The sequence below is a fragment of the Aedes aegypti genome, chromosome 2 (assembly GCF_002204515.2).
Source record: "Aedes aegypti strain LVP_AGWG chromosome 2, AaegL5.0 Primary Assembly, whole genome shotgun sequence".
Classification (NCBI taxonomy): Eukaryota; Metazoa; Arthropoda; class Insecta; order Diptera; family Culicidae; genus Aedes; species Aedes aegypti.
This window is the reverse complement of record NC_035108.1, coordinates 365846889-365867987: the sequence shown is the minus strand read 5'-3', so window position 1 is coordinate 365867987 and position 21099 is coordinate 365846889. Positions and strand designations below refer to the sequence as shown.

Below are 21099 nucleotides of genomic sequence, written 5' to 3'. Positions count from 1 at the left end.
CACACACTTCGTTGTTTCCACTTTTGGTGAATTGGGACAAAATTGTCCTTGCTCCAAGTGATCTCACAATTGCTTGTAACTTTCCTTACAGGACATTTACCACACAATTCCCTTCACGGGAAGAGTGGACGTCTGGCTATTTGGAAAGAAGTATATCAAACAATATAGTATGTTACACTGATGGCTCCCTTCTTGAAGGTAGAGCTGGTGCAGGAGTATATTCTCGTGAGCTAAGGCTGAATCAGTTTTACTCACTTGGTAGAAACTGCACCGTTTTTCAGGCGGAAATATTTGCTCTTATGTGTGGAGTGCAATCAGCACTTCAACAGCGCGTAATGGGTAAAGTCATATACTTCTGTTCAGATAGTCAGGCTGCTATAAAAGCTCTCGCTTCGGCCAACTCAAGGTCGAAGCTTGTTATCGCATGTCGAACTCAAATTGAGGAACTGAATTCAGTCAACTCTGTAAACCTTGTATGGGTACCTGGCCATTCTTCCATCGCTGGAAATGAATTGGCTGATGAGCTAGCTCGCGATGGAGCATCGCATGACTTCATTGGCCCTGAGCCGGCTATTCCAATTTCGAAGTGCTGGGTGAAGCTTCAGATAAACTCTTGGGCGGCAACTCAGCACAAGCAATATTGGAATAGTTTGGAGTCGTGTCGTCAAACAAAATTGTATATTACTGAGCCATCTCCAAAGGTGGCGAAGTATTTAACAAATCTGTCAAAGCAGAATTGCAGTCTCTTGGTCAGAGCGTTGACAGGCCACTGCCGACTCAACTATCACATGGCAAATATTCAGCGTGCTGACTCATTTGTGTGTGATAGTTGTGACTCCGATTATGGAACTTCGTATCACCTGATATGTAACTGTCCAGTTTTTGCGCAAATGCGATTCCAATTACTTGGTAAACACTTATTAAGTGAAACTGAATACAGAAGCCTGAATCTTCAGGACATCCTGTTATTCTTAACCCGCTGTGGTAATGAGCTATAGGCTCTCTTTACGCTCACGCGTTTTGCAGTGCCCTTTTTAGGGCGCTGTTCGAACCCATTGTGGTATGGAGCTACATGCTCTCATTTCGCTTATGCGATCTTCCCTCTTCAAGGGACCCACTCCTATTTCCTCCCATCTTTCCCTTCCCTTTCCTCTCCCATCGGGTAGATGATGAAATAGGCTCAAATATGGCGATGGCACAAATCTCCCAACTGGTGGGGAACGTGCCTTTGGAGCCGGCCTTCTGATACCTGATACCTGATACCAGGTGGTATTTCAATATTTAATCAACACTTTCAGATACAGGATTATCAATTTAGCGACAATATACATGAGATTTATATTCTCAAAAAAAATCTCCGTTTTCATGCCGCATTTCATTGCCTCACACAACTATACTTGTAAATAGAAGGTGCTTACCTTTTCGATTGTAATTCAGCGGCAAGCATTTGTGTTTTGGATCCCATATTGCGTTCACTACACTTCCACTAAACAAATCTTTTATTCACTTTCCTTAAAGGAACACATTTCCACCGGGATTTCAATATTTATAAAGTTTTAGCAACCGCATCACTCAAAACTATTATGGCGTTGGTTTTCACTTGTTGCGAATCGACGTCGCCACCGCACACTGAGACATGCCTGTGTTTATAGTCTAAAATATCCAACTTTTTTTTCTGTTGTATTAATTTTCAGTGCGGAAAGGTTGGGCAAAGCATAGAATCTTGAAACTCATACGTTGTTTGTTTTTCGATTCTCTCAAATTACAGAAACCATCTCTACGAAGCATAAAATCATACCAAGTGTTTGTCAATTTGGACCACCCAAAATTATTGAAAAGCTCCACAGTGCGATGCGTCGGGATGCGTCGGGACGCGTCTACCGTGTGTGCACAATCATCGCGATCGTTGAGCGCAGTGATGTCAAAGTTGCTATCTGTAAAATCATAGCATTTAATGTGGATTGATCACAAAAATCATTAAAATTTTATTAAATCAGTAATCTTATGATGGGAAACTATTTGCAAAATAATAAGTTTTTATAATATGCAGCAAATGTTCCGAAAACAAGCATATAACAATTGGTAGAAAAATCTGTCGCCAATCACCTGGCAACACCGTCATCCCTTGCAAACATAAACCGTACCGATGCATAACAAAAATATGCGATAAATCCAATAAAAAACAGAGAAATTCCGTTGCCCTTCATTAAATTGTAATGTTTTCTTTTGATAGGTACGATTGAACAGTTGATTTTGATTTTCAATACTCGTCAATCTACTAAATTTCCCATGTGTTTACATAAAAATATGCTTAACACAAATGTTATATTTTTTGTTTGTTTGTTTTGAAAATATACATGGAAAGACGACACTACTACTGTTACATCAATGATGATTCTAATGATTCTTTGAGTTACACGCCGCTTCACCTTAATTATCGTAGAATGTTCAGTTTCAACTCCTTTTACATGATTATCATAAAAAATTACGTGCCATGTATATATGAGAATGTATGTATAGATACAGTCGATTCTATTATAACCCGCTGCCGCCCCCTTTCCTCCCATCGCAACTTTTCAGCTGTTTCTTATAGGATGAACTTGTTTTTTTTGTTTGTTTCTGACACATAGTTTGAACTTATTACCTACCGAATTTCACCTGAATCGATTGGATGACAGCTGACTAATTGCGGTGGGAGTAAAGGAGGTGGCAGTGTCTAACAGGACACCTGATTTTAATTATGCGGAACTAAAGCAAACGTATTGTGAGGGATGGAACTGCCGCAAAGAAAATGTGCTTAGGAAGGTAGGATTCCAACACGGGAAAAAAAAATCTGTGGTAAAAATTATCATGAAATTTCAAAACAAATTAGTATGTTTTTAGTTTATTACACCACATTACTGGTACATTTGTTAGAAATCATTTTCATAAAATTGATTTCGACTACAGACATGGTAAAATCAACCGCATTTGTGGTCCACTGAAAATTGATGGTGCGAGCGCTTAAGTTAACCTCTTCAAACGTTAGTTTTTTTTTGCGTGAAGTGTCTATTTGTGTTTGTTATGAAACTTTTTGACATAATGTTTCTTAACAAATCAGACAAAATTTTGCCAATACAAAACGGCCCGATGTTGCACATTGGTCCAGATTTTGAAATAGCTGGCAAAAACCCCATTTCCAAACTTAGTTTTTAGTTGAAAAACAACGTCAATTATTCATCTACCGTCGTTGGGGGTGACAATGGGTCAAAAAGTTATATGTACGATTTATTCATTGAATAACTAACCCAATTTAACTCCAATAAACTTCAAATTTGGTGTGTATGTACTTTGATGGTACATTAATAACTGTTCAAAAAATTAAAGAAAAATATTTATTCACAGCGGCACCACAAGTGAATGTAAAATGACCCAATCTCACCCCATAGAGGGGGTGACATTGGGTCACTGTAATAAAAATAACTTGTGTTTGAAAAAATGATTTCAAAACCATTCACAGCTGAAAAATATTGATGAAATACGATGCAAACAAGACGAAAAAATATCTAAGATGTTTCACAAGTATGATAAACCCACTTAAAAGAACGATTATACCAAAAAATTGAAGAGCTATGAGAATAAATATATAAACCCAACATTTATCGTTAAGTTTACATAAATTTTCTTGTTTTTTTTTTCCATCAAATTGTTTTCAAAGTCTCATCCCCATTGCCATAAAGCCAATTCAGGTTTCCCAAAGGTGTACTGAAACAGTGATTATTTTAAACCTTCGCAAATAGTTCAATTTCGGTGCGACATTCCATGATCAATACGTTTCAGCAGATGTTGACGTCATAATCCCCGGTATTTCAGCGATCCAACTCATTTGTACTTTCGGGAGATGTTTCTATAATATGTAAATACTAATGAAATATTGAATTAGAAATTGAATTGAAGAAAAAATTCATTTACTAAAATTTTACGATGTTGCTGCGCACGAAAAACAGTTGCTGATTTGAGAAGTTGTCAGGATGCATTGAATTGTTATTCAATGCACGGAAAACTCAAGTAGACTAGTTTGATGTTTCAGAGATGCTGTATTTAGAAAGAATAAACAAATCTTAATGAATAAAGAGAACACCCGACACCGTAAAATGTCAAAAAAGTGGACTTGTGATTTCATTTACTATCGTTCTTACTTGACCCAATCTCACCCCCATTTTAATGTTTTAGACACCGTACCGAAATAGTAGTTTACGCAACATGTTGCAGAATGATGATTTTTACAACACGAGTCGTAAATTTATCCTACGAGGCTTGCCGAGTAGGATAATTACGACGAGTGCTGTAAAAATCGAGTTCTGCAACGAGTTACGTACAACATTTTTTGCAATTTCGTAAAAGAGCACTTGAGGGTATCAGAAATTATATTGGAATGCATTCATCATAATTTTACAATTTCTCAAAAATGGTTGTGTTATGATTCATTACGCAACTCAAAACAGTTGCGTAATGAAAATGCGTTACGTAATGAATCATTACAGCACTGATTTCAGTTGCGTAATGACTATTCCCACACTGCATACTTCAGTGCAGGAAAGTAGGCCGTTTCATGACAGATTGGCGTGGTGAAAAACAGCCTATTACGATGAGAAATTGCAAAAAAAAAAATTCCGGAAAATACATGTGAAGTGTAATGAAAAGACTTTCAACTTTCTACTAATATAACTATAGACGTTAAAGTACATGCGTGATACTTTGCACAGGAGAAATCTAATGTTGTAAATTTTATCTAGTTTCAACTTACAAGTTTATCGATATAGTAAACAAAAACTACTATTTCTAGAAATGTATATTGTGATGAATTACGTGTAATTGTATGTTCCCTAACATATGAATTACAAATTTTAATAATATCAGCGTTATTGGCTGAAATATTTCATATGTCATATTTTTCCGTTTTGACCCAATCTCACTCCCTAGACCCATTGTCACCCTCATCGACGGTACTATATCAGATAGTTGCCCAAAATAGAGCTTTCCACCCTAAATCATGTTAAAAAAAATTGTAATGGCTAAAAATAGTGAAATATTGAGATTGCGCAATTTCTGCCATGATTTTTAAAAACTGGACCAATGCGTGTTGCCAACCTTCTTTTGTGATATTATACAACAATGCAGCTGAGAGCAACGTCTGGTACGTGGGACGGAGTCAATGGAACGATTGGTTCGACGAGTATTGTAGGCAGATGGAAATGGCAACGGGTGCACGACGTTAGGCATAATTACGCTAGGCATAAGGACGTCAGGCATAAGGACGTTAGGCATAAGGACGTTAGGCATAAGTACGATAGGCATAATGGACGTTTGGTATAAAGGATGTTTGGCATAATGGACGATAGGAATAATTCCCAAAATAAATAAAATGTGCAATGAAGTACGAGACAATAGAAATGCCTTAGAAGGAAACGGGCGATGGAAACTAACCAGCCCCCACTTTGAGGAAGGTTAAGGATGCCATTCACCAGCTCAAGAACAATCAAGCTGCTGGTAAGGATGGTATCGGAGCTCATAAAGATGGGTCCGGAGAGACTGGCCATTTGTCTGCACCGGCTGATAGGCACAATCTGGGAAACAGAACAGCTACCGGAGGAGTGGAAGGAAGGGATAATATGCCCCATCTACAAGAAAGGCGACAAGTTAGATCGTGAGAACTTTCGAGCGCTCACCATTCTAAATGCGGTCTACAAAGTATTATTCCAGATTATCTTCCGTCGTTTGTCTGTAGTAAACGAGTTCGTGGGAAGTTGTAAAGCCGGCTTCGTTGGCGGCCGATTGAAAACGGACCAGATCATTACTGTACGGCAAATCCTCTACAAATGTCGTGAATATCAGGTCCCAACGCACCTTTTTTTCATCGATTTCAGGGTGGCATACGATAGTATCGACCGCGTAGAGCTATGGAAAATCATGGACGAGAACCGCTCTCGCGGAAAGCTTACGAGACTGATAAGAGCGACGATGGGGGGTGTGCAAAACTGTGTAAAGGTTTCAGGCGAACATTTCAGTTCGTTTAAATCCCGCCGGGGACTACGACAAGGTGATGGACTTTCGTGCCTGTTGTTCAATATTGCGCTAGGAGGTGTTATGCGGAGAGCCGGGCTTAACAGCCGGGGTACGATTTTTACGAGATCCAGTCAATTTGTTTGCTTCGCGGATGATATGGACATTGTCGGCCGAACATTTGAATGTGAAACATCTCGGAATCCAAAGATGGCCGGCACAATGGTCGACTTGTGCCCCTACTCACGTTTTCGGAGGCACTAAACTGGAAAAATGGTAGGCAATCGTTTATGATCTTCTTATTTTAAGCTTTCTGCTAGTAGACAAAGTAAAAATAAAAAGTACACTGCTGTTAGATGTTTTCTTCGCCAGATTTGTGCCTTTGAAGTTTCAGTGCAATCTTAGAAGTTGATTCCAAACTGATTCGCCTGAAAAGGAGGCAGACCTGTACACCCGCCTGAAACGCGAGGCAGCAAAAGTTGAACTGGTGGTGAATGCGTCCAAAACAAAGTAAATGCTAGCTGGTGCGGCCGAGTGCGACAGGGCTCGCCTAGGTAGCAGTGTTACGATAGAGGTCGAGGTGGTCGACGAGTTCGTCTACCTTGGATCCTTGCTGACGGCTGACAATAACGTTAGTCGTGAAATACGGAGGCGCATCATCAGTGGAACTCGGGCCTACTATGGCCTCCAGAAGAAGCTGCGGTCAAAAAAGATTCACGCCCGCACCAAATGCAGCATGTAAAAAACGCTCATAAGGCCGGTAGTCCTCTATGGGCATGAAACGTGGACGATGCTCGAGGAGGACCTGCAAGCATTTGGAGTCTTCGGACGTCGGGTGCTTAGGACAATCTGTGGCGGTGTGCAGGAAAACGGTGTGTGGCGACGAAGGATGAACCACGAGCTCGCCCAACTCTACGGTGAACCCAGTATCCAGAAGGTGGCCAAAGCTGGAAGGATACGATGGGCAGGGCATGTTGCAAGAATGCCGGACAGCAACTCTGCATAGGTGGTCGTGGTCGAACCGAGTATTGTGGCGTGAAATTGTTGATTAAGTGTTATCTGTTTAGATGTTATCTAAATAAATGAAAAAATGAATTTTGGTTTGTGTAAAAATTGCGTTGAAAAATGTTTACTACCAAAAATTAATAAATATATATTTATTCAATGAAAATAAATAGAGAAAATAAATATGATGATGCCAATACTTAGACATTTTTCAAGAATTCAAATTACACTACGGAAACGACATAAATTTATTTGTTTAGTGACCTAATTTGTCATATTTATTTTCATTTATCATCTGGAAGATCTACATAACAACTGAATAGTACTGCCATTCAACACAACTGCGCTAATTATCGAATTATTTATCTTTTTCAACTCGGTGCATTCAACTCACCCATTTCATTTACAGTAGACAAATCATCCTTATCACTCGAAAAGAGAAAAAAAAATGAAGCAAAGATAAAAATCCTGAATCCTGGCCACAGCCGGACACCGCGAAGAATTTTCCTAAGCCCGTTTGCTCTGGTCGCCGGCGAATATCGTCATTAATCACTAATGTGGATATTTTAATTATCTTTTATGCTCCTTCATTTCCTTTCTTTGTCCGGTATCATCCCGTTTGGGAAATTGGAGTCAGCAATGAAAGCTACTGACGAATTCCATCCAGAATGGGTCGAAATTATTACAGATCGTGTCCGATGGATAATTTTCGATTTTATTAAAATTTTACTCATGTTTCCAGTGTGATGGAATAAGTGTTTTCCATACGTAAACCGATCTTTTTTTTTTCTTTATTATTGAGACTTTCAGCCCTAGGCTGGTTCATGTCATGTAAAGCGATCGTTTTAACTCAAGAGTCACTACTAGAAAGTTCCTGTTTAAAAATTTATAGCTTCGAAACTATTGTATTAAGAGAAAAACATTCTAAGAAAGAGTTATAAGCAACTGATTGAGGTACATGGCAAAAAAGAACTATATATTTCAATATGAAAAATTTAAACACAAATCGAATTAATTACACAAACACATTTCATAAATTTTCGTCAAGAAATTTTGATGGTTAACAGATGTTTGGAACAAATTTTCAATGATGACTATTTTTATAATATGAAAAAATTTCTAAAAAGAGCGATTTTCACAATTACGGATTTGTTATTAAAAAGATTATGAAATATGAATCTTAAAAATTGTATGAGCCGTTACCAAGTTATTTTAAGTTTAATACAATTTTATTTCAATGCAGAAACACTTACTCTACCATACTGAAAACACATGTGAAATTTACTCCAAACTGAAAATGGTCGAGTCCTGTGACTGACCGATTTGACATGGAATTCCGTCTACTGGTAGTGCAAAACAACAGACCAACGAGGGGAAAAAATGATCACTGTCTGTTCGCTCGAATAGCTCGTGGTGTTGTTGTTCGGTTGCCTTGTCCGAGCGCTCCTTCTGGTCGGCATTTTTCATTTTCCCAGATTATACTTAATGCTAGACTCTTTTTTTTTTGCTATGACCACTACTCAACTCAACTTCCTCTTCCATTATTACAGATTATTCATTTTTTGCTATCTTTTTTTAACGATGAGAGATGATTTTTAGCGTGGAAATACGAACTCAGCATTTTCCCTACCTTAATTTAAATATGTTTGTGTGTTTGTGTATTTTTGTCTGTTCGTAAAAAAGGCATTTCTCATAGAGATATTGGCTTTCCTCGAAAAATATATATAATTTTCCTAAAAATCTCAAATGTACCTAGTCATCAACTGTTGAAGGTATTTGAAGAGTAATTATACTACCAACGCACACCAGCTACGCCATTCAGTCCTTTATCGAGAGTGGTCTCCGCCACGTGGCAGAAGATTGGTTTCTCACCGATTAATCAGTCGCAGTGTTGTGTGTAGTTGGGGCTCTGACACAGAACCCCTATAGTTAATCTAGATGGAGTTGAGCTTATGGTTTATAAACAGTTCATTAACTGTTAGTTGTGCAGTTGAAGTGCTCTTCAGCTCGCAGTGCAACCGGAATGTCTTCGTACGGGCGAACGCCGGAGAGTCGTTGATTTTCGCGAACCTTTTCCACATCTTCCATGACCCGTAGTAGGTTTCGGCCGGCCAACTTTTCCAGCTCTTCAGCCGTCCAACCTCTGCCGAGTAGCTCGGCGAACAATCTCGGGTATGAACCGACGTCTTCTAGACCCCGTGGTGTGCTGGATTATGGAGATGGGAAACAGAATATGATATAGCTTTCAGTTTTGTTAAAACAAAATATAAGTGGGTGGATTGAGATATTTGTAGCATAACGAAAACCTATCCAGTGGGTCCAGTGGGGGAGTAAATTTGTATAACCCTCATTGATTTATTAAAGTGTTATTTATGTATTTTACAGTACAATTCGTGTTGAATACACAGTGAGAGATACTCTAAGAATCACATGAGGGATTTTCTCAGAATCCTTTGAGGAATTCTATCAGAAACCCCCTGAAGGATTATCTCAGAATCTTCCAGAGGGATTCTCTCAGAATACCCGATAGAGATTTACTCAGAATCCCCATGAGAGATTCTCTTAGAAAACCCCTGAGTGATTCTCTCAGAGTCCTCTAAAGTATTCTCTCGAAATCACCTGAAGGGATTTTCTCAGAATCCTTTTGTGGTATATTCTCGGATTCCTCTCAGAATCCACTGAGGGATTCTCTCAGAATCCCCTGAGGGATTCTCTCAGAATCCTCTGAGGGATTCTCTCAGAATCCCCTGAGGGATTCTCTCAGAATCCCCTGAGGGATTCTCTCAGAATCCCCTGAGGGATTCTCTCAGAATCCCCTGAGGGATTCTCTCAGAATCCCCTGAGGGATTCTCTCAGAATCCCCTGAGGGATTCTCTCAGAATCCCCTGAGGGATTCTCTCAGAATCCCCTGAGGGATTCTCTCAGAATCCCCTGAGGGATTCTCTCAGAATCCCCTGAGGGATTCTCTCAGAATCCCCTGAGGGATTCTCTCAGAATCCCCTGAGGGATTCTCTCAGAATCCCCTGAGGGATTCTCTCAGAATCCCCTGAGGGATTCTCTCAGAATCCCCTGAGGGATTCTCTCAGAATCCCCTGAGGGATTCTCTCAGAATCCCCTGAGGGATTCTCTCAGAATCCCCTGAGGGATTCTCTCAGAATCCCCTGAGGGATTCTCTCAGAATCCCCTGAGGGATTCTCTCAGAATCCCCTGAGGGATTCTCTCAGAATCCCCTGAGGGATTCTCTCAGAATCCCCTGAGGGATTCTCTCAGAATCCCCTGAGGGATTCTCTCAGAATCCCCTGAGGGATTCTCTCAGAATCCCCTGAGGGATTCTCTCAGAATCCCCTGAGGGATTCTCTCAGAATCCCCTGAGGGATTCTCTCAGAATCCCCTGAGGGATTCTCTCAGAATCCCCTGAGGGATTCTCTCAGAATCCCCTGAGGGATTCTCTCAGCATCCCCTGAGGGATTCTCTCAGAATACCCTGAGGGATTCTCTCAGAATACCCTGAGGGATACTCTCAGAATCCCCTGAGGGATTCTCTCAGAATACCCTGAGGGATTCTCTCAGAATACCCTGAGGGATTCTCTCAGAATACCCTGAGGGATTCTCTCAGAATACCCTGAGGGATTCTCTCAGAATACCCTGAGGGATTCTCTCAGAATACCTTGAGGGATTCTCTCAGAATACCCTGAGGGATTCTCTCAGAATACCCTGAGGGATTCTCTCAGAATACCCTGAGGGATTCTCTCAGAATCCCCTGAGGGATTCTCTCAGAATCCCCTGAGGGATTCTCTCAGAATCCCCTGAGGGATTCTCTCAGAATCCCCTGAGGGATTCTCTCAGAATACCCTGAGGGATTATCTCAGAATACCCTGAGGGATTATCTCAGAATCCCCTAAGGGATTCTCTCAGAATCCCCTGAGGGATTCTCTCAGAATCCCCTGAGGGATTCTCTCAGAATCCCCTGAGGGATTCTCTCAGAATCCCCTGAGGGATTCTCTCAGAATCCCCTGAGGGATTCTCTCAGAATCCCCTGAGGGATTCTCTCAGAATCCCCTGAGGGATTCTCTCAGAATCCCCTGAGGGATTCTCTCAGAATCCCCTGAGGGATTCTCTCAGAATCCCCTGAGGGATTCTCTCAGAATCCCCTGAGGGATTCTCTCAGAATCCCCTGAGGGATTCTCTCAGAATCCCCTAAGGGATTTTCTCAGAATCCCCTGAAACATTTTCTCAGAATCCCCTGAAACATTTTCTCAGAATCCCCTGAAACATTTTCTCAGAATCTCCTGAGGTATTCTCTCAGAATTCCGTGAGGGATTCACTCAGAATCCCCTAAGGGATTTTCTTCGAATCCCCTGAAGCATTTTCTCAGAATCCCCTGAGGTATTCTCTCAGAATTCCGTGAGGGATTCACTCAGAATCCCTTTAGGGATTCTCTCAGAATCTACCAGAATCTCCCGAGGGATTCTCCCAAAATACCCGGAGGGATTTTCTCAGAATACCCTGAGGTATTATCTCAGATTCCCTGGAGGAATTATCTCAAAATCCCAGGCTGAATTCTCTCAGAACTCTAGGAGGAATTCTCTCAGAATCCCCTGAGGGATTCTCTCAGAATCCCGTGAGGAATTCTATCAGAATCCCGTGAGGGATTCTGTCAGAATCCCGAGACGGATTCTCTCAGAATCCCATGAGGGATTCTCTCAGAATCCCATGAGGGATTCTCTCAGAATCCCATGAGGGATTCTCTCAGAATCCCCTGAGGGATTCTCTCAGAATCCCCTGAGGGATTCTCTCAGAATCCCCTGAGGGATTCTCTCAGAATCCCCTGAGGGATTCTCTCAGAATCCCCTGAGGGATTCTCTCAGAATCCCCTGAGGGATTCTCTCAGAATCCCCTGAGGGATTCTCTCAGAATCCCCTGAGGGATTCTCTCAGAATCCCCTGAGGGATTCTCTCAGCATCCCCTGAGGAATTCTCTCAGAATCCCCTGAGGGATTCTCTCAGAATCCCCTGAGGGATTCTCTCAGAATCCCCTGAGGGATTCTCTCAGAATCCCCTGAGGGATTCTCTCAGAATCCCCTGAGGGATTCTCTCAGAATCCCCTGAGGGATTCTCTCAGAATCCCCTGAGGGATTCTCTCAGAATACCCTGAGGGATTATCTCAGAATACCCTGAGGGATTCTCTCAGAATACCCTGAGGGATTATCTCAGAATCCCCTGAGGGATTCTCTCAGAATCCCCTGAGGGATTCTCTCAGAATCCCCTGAGGGATTCTCTCAGAATCCCCTGAGGGATTCTCTCAGAATCCCCTGAGGGATTCTCTCAGAATCCCCTGAGGGATTCTCTCAGAATCCCCTGAGGGATTCTCTCAGAATCCCCTGAGGGATTCTCTCAGAATCCCCTGAGGGATTCTCTCAGAATCCCCTGAGGGATTCTCTCAGAATCCCCTGAGGGATTCTCTCAGAATCCCCTGAGGGATTCTCTCAGAATCCCCTGAGGGATTCTCTCAGAATCCCCTGAGGGATTCTCTCAGAATCCCCTGAGGGATTCTCTCAGAATCCCCTGAGGGATTCTCTCAGAATCTCCTGAGGGATTCTCTCAGAATCCCCTGAGGGATTCTCTCAGAATACCCTGAGGGATTCTCTCAGAATACCCTGAGGGATTCTCTCAGAATCCCCTGAGGGATTCTCTCAGAATACCCTGAGGGATTCTCTCAGAATCCCCTGATGGATTCTCTCAGAATCCCCTGAGGGATTCTCTCAGAATCCCCTGAGGGATTCTCTCAGAATCCCCTGAGGGATTCTCTCAGAATCCCCTGAGGGTTTCTCTCAGAATCCCCTGAGGGATTCTCTCAGAATCCCCTGAGGGATTCTCTCAGAATACCCTGAGGGATTCTCTCAGAATACCCTGAGGGATTCTCTCAGAATCCCCTGAGGGATTCTCTCAGAATCCCCTGAGGGATTCTCTCAGAATCCCCTGAGGGATTCTCTCAGAATCCCCTGAGGGATTCTCTCAGAATCCCCTGAGGGATTCTCTCAGAATCCCCTGAGGGATTCTCTCAGAATCCCCTGAGGGATTCTCTCAGAATCCCCTGAGGGATTCTCTCAGAATCCCCTGAGGGATTCTCTCAGAATCCCCTGAGGGATTCTCTCAGAATCCCCTGAGGGATTCTCTCAGAATCTCCTGAGGGATTCTCTCAGAATCCCCTGAGGGATTCTCTCAGAATCCCCTGAGGGATTCTCTCAGAATCCCCTGAGGGATTCTCTCAGAATCCCCTGAGGGATTCTCTCAGAATCCCCTGAGGGATTCTCTCAGAATACCCTGAGGGATTATCTCAGAATACCCTGAGGGATTCTCTCAGAATACCCTGAGGGATTATCTCAGAATCCCCTGAGGGATTCTCTCAGAATCCCCTGAGGGATTCTCTCAGAATCCCCTGAGGGTTTCTCTCAGAATCCCCTGAGGGATTCTCTCAGAATCCCCTGAGGGATTCTCTCAGAATACCCTGAGGGATTCTCTCAGAATACCCTGAGGGATTCTCTCAGAATACCCTGAGGGATTCTCTCAGAATCCCCTGAGGGATTCTCTCAGAATACCCTGAGGGATTCTCTCAGAATCCCCTGAGGGATTCTCTCAGAATCCCCTGAGGGATTCTCTCAGAATCCCCTGATGGATTCTCTCAGAATCCCCTGAGGGATTCTCTCAGAATCCCCTGAGGGATTCTCTCAGAATCCCCTGAGGGATTCTCTCAGAATCCCCTGAGGGATTCTCTCAGAATCCCCTGAGGGATTCTCTCAGAATCCCCTGAGGGATTCTCTCAGAATCCCCTGAGGGATTCTCTCAGAATCCCCTGAGGGATTCTCTCAGAATACCCTGAGGGATTATCTCAGAATACCCTGAGGGATTCTCTCAGAATACCCTGAGGGATTCTCTCAGAATCCCCTGAGGGATTCTCTCAGAATCCCCTGAGGGATTCTCTCAGAATCCCCTGAGGGATTCTCTCAGAATCCCCTGAGGGATTCTCTCAGAATCCCCTGAGGGATTCTCTCAGAATCCCCTGAGGGATTCTCTCAGAATCCCCTGAGGGATTCTCTCAGAATCCCCTGAGGGATTCTCTCAGAATCCCCTGAGGGATTCTCTCAGAATCCCCTGAGGGATTCTCTCAGAATCCCCTGAGGGATTCTCTCAGAATCCCCTGAGGGATTCTCTCAGAATCCCCTGAGGGATTCTCTCAGAATCCCCTGAGGGATTCTCTCAGAATCCCCTGAGGGATTCTCTCAGAATCCCCTGAGGGATTCTCTCAGAATCCCCTGAGGGATTCTCTCAGAATCCCCTGAGGGATTCTCTCAGAATCCCCTGAGGGATTCTCTCAGAATCCCCTGAGGGATTCTCTCAGAATCCCCTGAGGGATTCTCTCAGAATCCCCTGAGGGATTCTCTCAGAATCCCCTGAGGGATTCTCTCAGAATCCCCTGAGGGATTCTCTCAGAATCCCCTGAGGGATTCTCTCAGAATACCCTGAGGGATTCTCTCAGAATACCCTGAGGGATTCTCTCAGAATCCCCTGAGGGATTCTCTCAGAATACCCTGAGGGATTCTCTCAGAATCCCCTGAGGGATTCTCTCAGAATCCCCTGATGGATTCTCTCAGAATCCCCTGAGGGATTCTCTCAGAATCCCCTGAGGGATTCTCTCAGAATCCCCTGAGGGATTCTCTCAGAATCCCCTGAGGGATTCTCTCAGAATCCCCTGAGGGATTCTCTCAGAATACCCTGAGGGATTCTCTCAGAATACCCTGAGGGATTATCTCAGAATACCCTGAGGGATTCTCTCAGAATCTCCTGAGGGATTCTCTCAGAATCCCCTGAGGGATTCTCTCAGAATACCCTGAGGGATTCTCTCAGAATACCCTGAGGGATTCTCTCAGAATCCCCTGAGGGATTCTCTCAGAATACCCTGAGGGATTCTCTCAGAATCCCCTGAGGGATTCTCTCAGAATCCCCTGAGGGATTCTCTCAGAATCCCCTGATGGATTCTCTCAGAATCCCCTGAGGGATTCTCTCAGAATCCCCTGAGGGATTCTCTCAGAATCCCCTGAGGGATTCTCTCAGAATCCCCTGAGGGATTCTCTCAGAATCCCCTGAGGGATTCTCTCAGAATCCCCTGAGGGATTCTCTCAGAATCCCCTGAGGGATTCTCTCAGAATCTCCTGAGGGATTCTCTCAGAATACCCTGAGGGATTCTCTCAGAATACCCTGAGGGATTCTCTCAGAATCCCCTGAGGGATTCTCTCAGAATACCCTGAGGGATTCTCTCAGAATCCCCTGAGGGATTCTCTCAGAATCCCCTGAGGGATTCTCTCAGAATCCCCTGAGGGATTCTCTCAGAATCCCCTGATGGATTCTCTCAGAATCCCCTGAGGGATTCTCTCAGAATCCCCTGAGGGATTCTCTCAGAATCCCCTGAGGGATTCTCTCAGAATCCCCTGAGGGATTCTCTCAGAATCCCCTGAGGGATTCTCTCAGAATCCCCTGAGGGATTCTCTCAGAATCCCCTGAGGGATTCTCTCAGAATCCCCTGAGGGATTCTCTCAGAATCCCCTGAGGGATTCTCTCAGAATCCCCTGAGGGATTCTCTCAGAATCCCCTGAGGGATTCTCTCAGAATACCCTGAGGGATTATCTCAGAATACCCTGAGGGATTATCTCAGAATCCCCTGAAACATTTTCTCAGAATCCCCTGAAACATTTTCTCAGAATCTCCTGAGGTATTCTCTCAGAATTCCGTGAGGGATTCACTCAGAATCCCCTAAGGGATTTTCTTAGAATCCCCTGAGGCATTTTCTCAGAATCCCCTGAGGTATTCTCTCAGAATTCCGTGAGGGATTCACTCAGAATCCCTTGAGGGATTCTCTCAGAATCTACCAGAATCTCCCGAGGGATTCTCCCAAAATACCCGGAGGGATTTTCTCAGAATACCCTGAGGTATTATCTCAGATTTCCTGGAGGAATTATCTCAAAATCCCAGGCTGAATTCTCTCAGAACTCTAGGAATCCCGTGAGGAATTCTATCAGAATCCCGTGAGGGATTCTGTCAGAATCCCGAGAGGGATTCTCTCAGAATCCCATGAGGGATTCTCTCAGAATCCCATGAGGGATTCTCTCAGAATCCCCTGAGGGATTCTCTCAGAATCCCCTGAGGGATTCTCTCAGAATCCCCTGAGGGATTCTCTCAGAATCCCCTGAGGGATTCTCTCAGAATCCCCTGAGGGATTCTCTCAGAATCCCCTGAGCCATTCTCTCAGAATCCCCTGAGCCATTCTCTCAGAATCCCCTGAGGGATTCTCTCAGAATCCTCTGAGGCATTCTCTCAGAATCCCCTGAGGGATTCTCTCAGAATCCCCTGAGGGATTCTCTCAGAATCCCCTGAGGGATTCTCTCAGAATCCCCTGAGGGATTCTCTCAGAATCCCCTGAGGGATTCTCTCAGAATCCCCTGAGGGATTCTCTCAGAATCCCTTGAGGGATTCTCTCAGAATCCCCTGAGGGATTCTCTCAGAATCCCCTGAGGGATTCTCTTAGAATCCCCTGAGGGATCCTCTCAGAATCCCCTGAGGGATTCTCTCAGAGTCCCCTGAGGGATTCTCTCAGAATCCCCTGAGGGATTCTCTCAGAATCCCCTGAGGGATTCTCTCATAATCCCCTGAGGGATTCTCTCAGAATCCCCTGAGAGATTCTCTCAGAATCCCCTGTGGGATTCTTTCAGAATCCTTTGAGGGATTGTTTGAGTATCCCCCAAGGGATCCTCTAAGAATCCCAAGAGGAGTTCCCTCAGAATCCCCAGCGGGATTTTTTTAGAATCCTCCGAGAGATTCTCTCAGAATCCCCAGAGTGATTTTCTCAGAATTCCCTGAGAGATTCTCTCGGAATCCTCTGAGGAATTTTCTCGGAATTCCCTAAGAAGTTTTCTCAGAATCCTCTAAGTGGTTCTCTCATAATTCCCTGAGGGTTTCTCTCATAATCACCTGAAGGACTCTCTCGGAATCCTCTGAGAGACTCCTTCAGAATCACCTGAGAGGTTTTTCTTTGTGAGAATTCTCTCAGAATATCAAGCGAGATCCTTGATGCACATTTAGAATGGTTTTCTCATGGATTTTCTAATATATTACCAGGTGGATTAGATTTTAATAGCTTAGTCATTTCAACATTAATAATAAACGTTTCCATGATTCCAATGATTCCTTTGAACAGCTACCAATATCATCCTGAAAACAATATCCAAATAAAATGTTTGATGAGGCGAAAAACAGCTCGACCCATCAACTTATTGATGAATGGGAACCCAGTAATGCGTATACATTTTCTCAGTAGATTTGCCGAGAATTCTCCCTCTCTTGTCCGAATTCAACAACGGAAGGGGGTTGACCAACGACCCGAAGCGAATTCCCATGTTCTGTGCACCGGATCTGAAATCCCAAATGACGATGACGACGGTTGTTGCCTGCAATGGGAAACCACTTGGTGGCAAATGTTTACCCGTGGTTGAATGAATCTTCCCATTTGATGCAACCGTTCCTCTCGTTCCTCGCGGGGGGTTTTGCGAATGAACCGTGAGAATTTGAATGAAACGCGCGAATGGGGGCACTACGATTGGCCACTTGAAAGATTCCATCAAGTATTTATATACGCTCTGCACCTTTTAACAGCTGCTTTCAATTTAAAATTAAATGTACGTTTTCAGTTTTGTTGGTTGGTTTTTTGTTTGCGAAGTGGTACTGACGAAACATTTGAAAGTTATTTCGAACGTCATCATCGTTCCGCGACCCGAAGAGCGGAGGATGGAAACTGTAGTAGAACTTCAGGACCATTCCATTACCATTAATTCCCCGTCAGGGTTGCACAGCTGTGAGTCCTCGCGTTCCTCATAATGTGAATCAAATAAATATTTATGTGTTCGATTCCATGGGACTGACGACTGTGTGGTCTCGTCTCTAATGCTGGCGAAACCGTGGCATACCGTGGCTACGAGGAGGGGGAAATGTGCTATCTTCGGCAAACATTCGCAGCCGCACAAATTCCAGTGAACCCGGTCTCGAGGTTCGAGTAAAAAGCCAACCTCGGTCAAGACCCGTTTCCTTCCGGCTTGCTTGCTTGTGCTCGAAGAAGGAAGTAATAGCTAATGCAGGAAAATTTCCCCTTTTGCAATGGTTCTGGATATGTCTTTGCTTGGCGTTTTTTCTCGTCGAGTCACATTTATGGAAACCATCGAGAAGCGAGATTGCGGGAGGGAAAAAGTAAATGTAGTATTAAAAATGAATTGAATTACTTACAAATTAATGCCATCGTATCCGGCACCGAGACCCACGTGATCGATTCCGGCAATCTGTCTTATATGATTTATGTGCGCTGTTGGAGAAAGGAGACAGAACGGGGATGTAGAGAGTAGTGTTAATGGAATAGTCGTAGGGAAAACTTGACATCGATACCAGGAAAAAGTTGTAATAGTAATGAATTGGTCATACTGTCGCTCGGTATTGACGTTGAGTTTCTGCTCGTATGTTCGGAATAACTAATGGAAATGATATGGCAACAGCTGGTTCTCGTGATGAAGATATTAGATTGCGGTTTTTCAACTTAGACGGAGAATAATGTATGATTGGCCTTCCTTAGTTTGATGGTAAAATTCGCGGCTACAACTGAAGGTGTCTGGATTTGATTCCCAACAAAAATAACAAACAATCAAGAATTGCTACCTAAACATGGAAAATATTTAAGGATTTAAAGAAAATAATAGTAATAAACAATAGAAAAATACAAAATTTTCAAACAAAAATTGGAATCAATCAAAACACTACGAGAGAGAAATAAAATCAAGCACTTCACGATCAAAAACTTAGCAATGAATATTGTGAGTCATTAAATATGTATGATTCTAATTATAGTTATTGTTTCATAAGTTTATTTTTAAAGAGTTTATTTCAGATTTTTTCCCTTTTTATGTATCCTTAAGAAGTAAATTTTCGATTTTTTTTATTGTGAAAATAAAATTGATTATAATTAACAAAGAATTAATAACTTAAAACAATGTTTGTGCCTACTTCAAGATAAACTACTGGTGGTGATCTTTTTTTCTGAGACATACAAATTGCAAACCTTTTGAATTTCTAAATCAAGTTCAACGGATTGCAAAGAATCCAATAGATCTCTGTAAGTGTCTTCTTTATCTTATTCTTCTTTCGAGATCTTGACAAAAAATTGGATAACCAACATCTCGGCAAAGAATGTACTGTCTTTATTTTCAAATACATCACAAGTAAGTTCATTTTAAAATGTCTGGTGGAATTTTCTTCTAGAAAATGTTATAAAGTGCTTTAGAAACTATTCTAGATATTCTTGCCAAAAACAAACTGAAAAATTTAAAGGGATTCCTGAAATACTTGTCTAAGATAGTACCTTCAAGACTTGTACTGCAGATTTTTCTAGAATTTTTTACAAGCATTTGCGCTTGAATCCATCTAGGAATTGATTTCTGAATTCTTCTTCAGAATAAAAGTTTTGTTTTTTAGGAAAGAATTTAAGTGTTTTTCTTTTATTAATCCAGTTTTTTCAAGATATCTCAAGAAATTCCAAATTTCGTCAGAAATTTATTTACATAACACTTTTAAAATTCTGCCTTGAACAACACCTTCAAGGATCTTAAGAACCCATTTCTGAATTTTTTTCTTAAGATTCATGATAATATGCAACCCAGAAAAAAAATGCGTGCAGATACTTTCTGGAACTTCATAATAAATGCTTTTAGTAATTTCAACAGGAATTCATCCAAATTTCCTTCTTGAATTATTGTACAATATACACTAGTTAGAATTTTATTTTGTCTACCACCAGGTGTGTAAATGATAATCGAAGTACTTTTTCTGGAATCATCCAAGCAATTTTACAAGGAATTTATTGAAAATATCGCTTAGAACAGTGGTTCTCAGCCTTTTTGAAGTTGCTGTCCCCTTCCAAGCTTTACAAATATCCCACGGACGCCTGGAAATGAATATTCTTAAAATCAAAATGCTTTAAAACAAAAGATTTGTTCGTTCTTTTTGTATCAGTTGAATTAAACATAAATTAGAATGAGGGTTAAATTGAATTGGCTGCAATCCATGTAAGACATATTCTTTCTACTTATTTCCAGCATATCCAAATAGATTCTACAAAGGATTTGTCAATGATTTGATCAGACATTATAAAAAATCTAACAAGAAACCTGATAAGTAGTTTTGGAAAATCCTACTGGAAATCTTTGTCAATGACACATAAAGATAACGTCTGAATTCCATGTGAGATATCTGTTATGGTTCTCTGTAAATTCTACTGCGAATACAGCCAGGAACTAACTAGAATCTTTTGAGAAACATCTCTAGAGGGTCTTGCCCTAATTCTACAGAAAGCTTGCAGGGTAAGTTCTTGGGAAGACTCAAACGAATAATCCCACCAATAATTCGTAAAAGATTTTCCCAGGAACTTCTCGAGATTCCTAAAAATGTTTTTAAAAATTATAAAAATTTCTTCGGATGACTCCAGATTAAACCAGTGCCCGTGAAGATATTTTTTCCAAGAAGCTTTCTGAAGATGTTGTTAGAAACCAAGCAAGTATCAACTTTGAGTCATGGGAAGAATTTCGTCTGGAACTGTCAAGAATCTTCTAAAAAAAACTTAGAAGAGTGGCTACTACAGGCATTTGTCAAAATTGTTACGAGAAATCAACCAGAAATCCTGTTGAGAAGGCAAAATACGAGAAGTATTTTAAACTTCACAAATTCCACTGGTTGTGCATCAAGCACTCCTAAGGATTTTTTAAGGATTTTTCAGAGTTTAAATTAAGTTTAAATTATCAATAAGCACAATTTAAAATCACATAAGTTCAGTTTGTATTCAATTAATTTACATTGAAACAATGTGAATTTTCTTAGGATACGGCTATTTGAATATCTATTAATATTTTTGGATCTGTTTGAATGACCGTATACCATGTGACTTGAGACGGTGAGAAACAACATGAACG

At 42.0% G+C, this 21099-nt stretch overlaps 1 protein-coding gene and 1 long non-coding RNA gene across 4 annotated transcripts in view; both read right to left on the bottom strand.

Annotated features, from left to right (window-relative positions):
* Positions 1-8532: 8532 nt before the first annotated feature.
* LOC5580322 overlaps positions 8533-21099 on the bottom strand; it is a 198779-nt gene continuing 186212 nt past the window's right edge. For all 3 annotated transcript variants that reach the window (XM_021846526.1, XM_021846528.1, XM_001662980.2), the window contains 2 exons: positions 18374-18449; positions 8533-9253 (listed from right to left, as the gene is read on the bottom strand). In XM_021846526.1, coding sequence (XP_021702218.1) covers positions 9019-9253; positions 18374-18449 — 311 coding nt within the window. In that variant the 3' untranslated portion in view covers positions 8533-9018. The remainder of the gene's footprint in view (positions 9254-18373; positions 18450-21099) is intronic.
* Positions 17221-18362, bottom strand: LOC110676898. Its single transcript, XR_002500810.1, has 2 exons — positions 17580-18362; positions 17221-17509 (listed from the first exon to the last, which is right to left on the bottom strand). It is a non-coding gene; the product is annotated as an uncharacterized LOC110676898 (long non-coding RNA).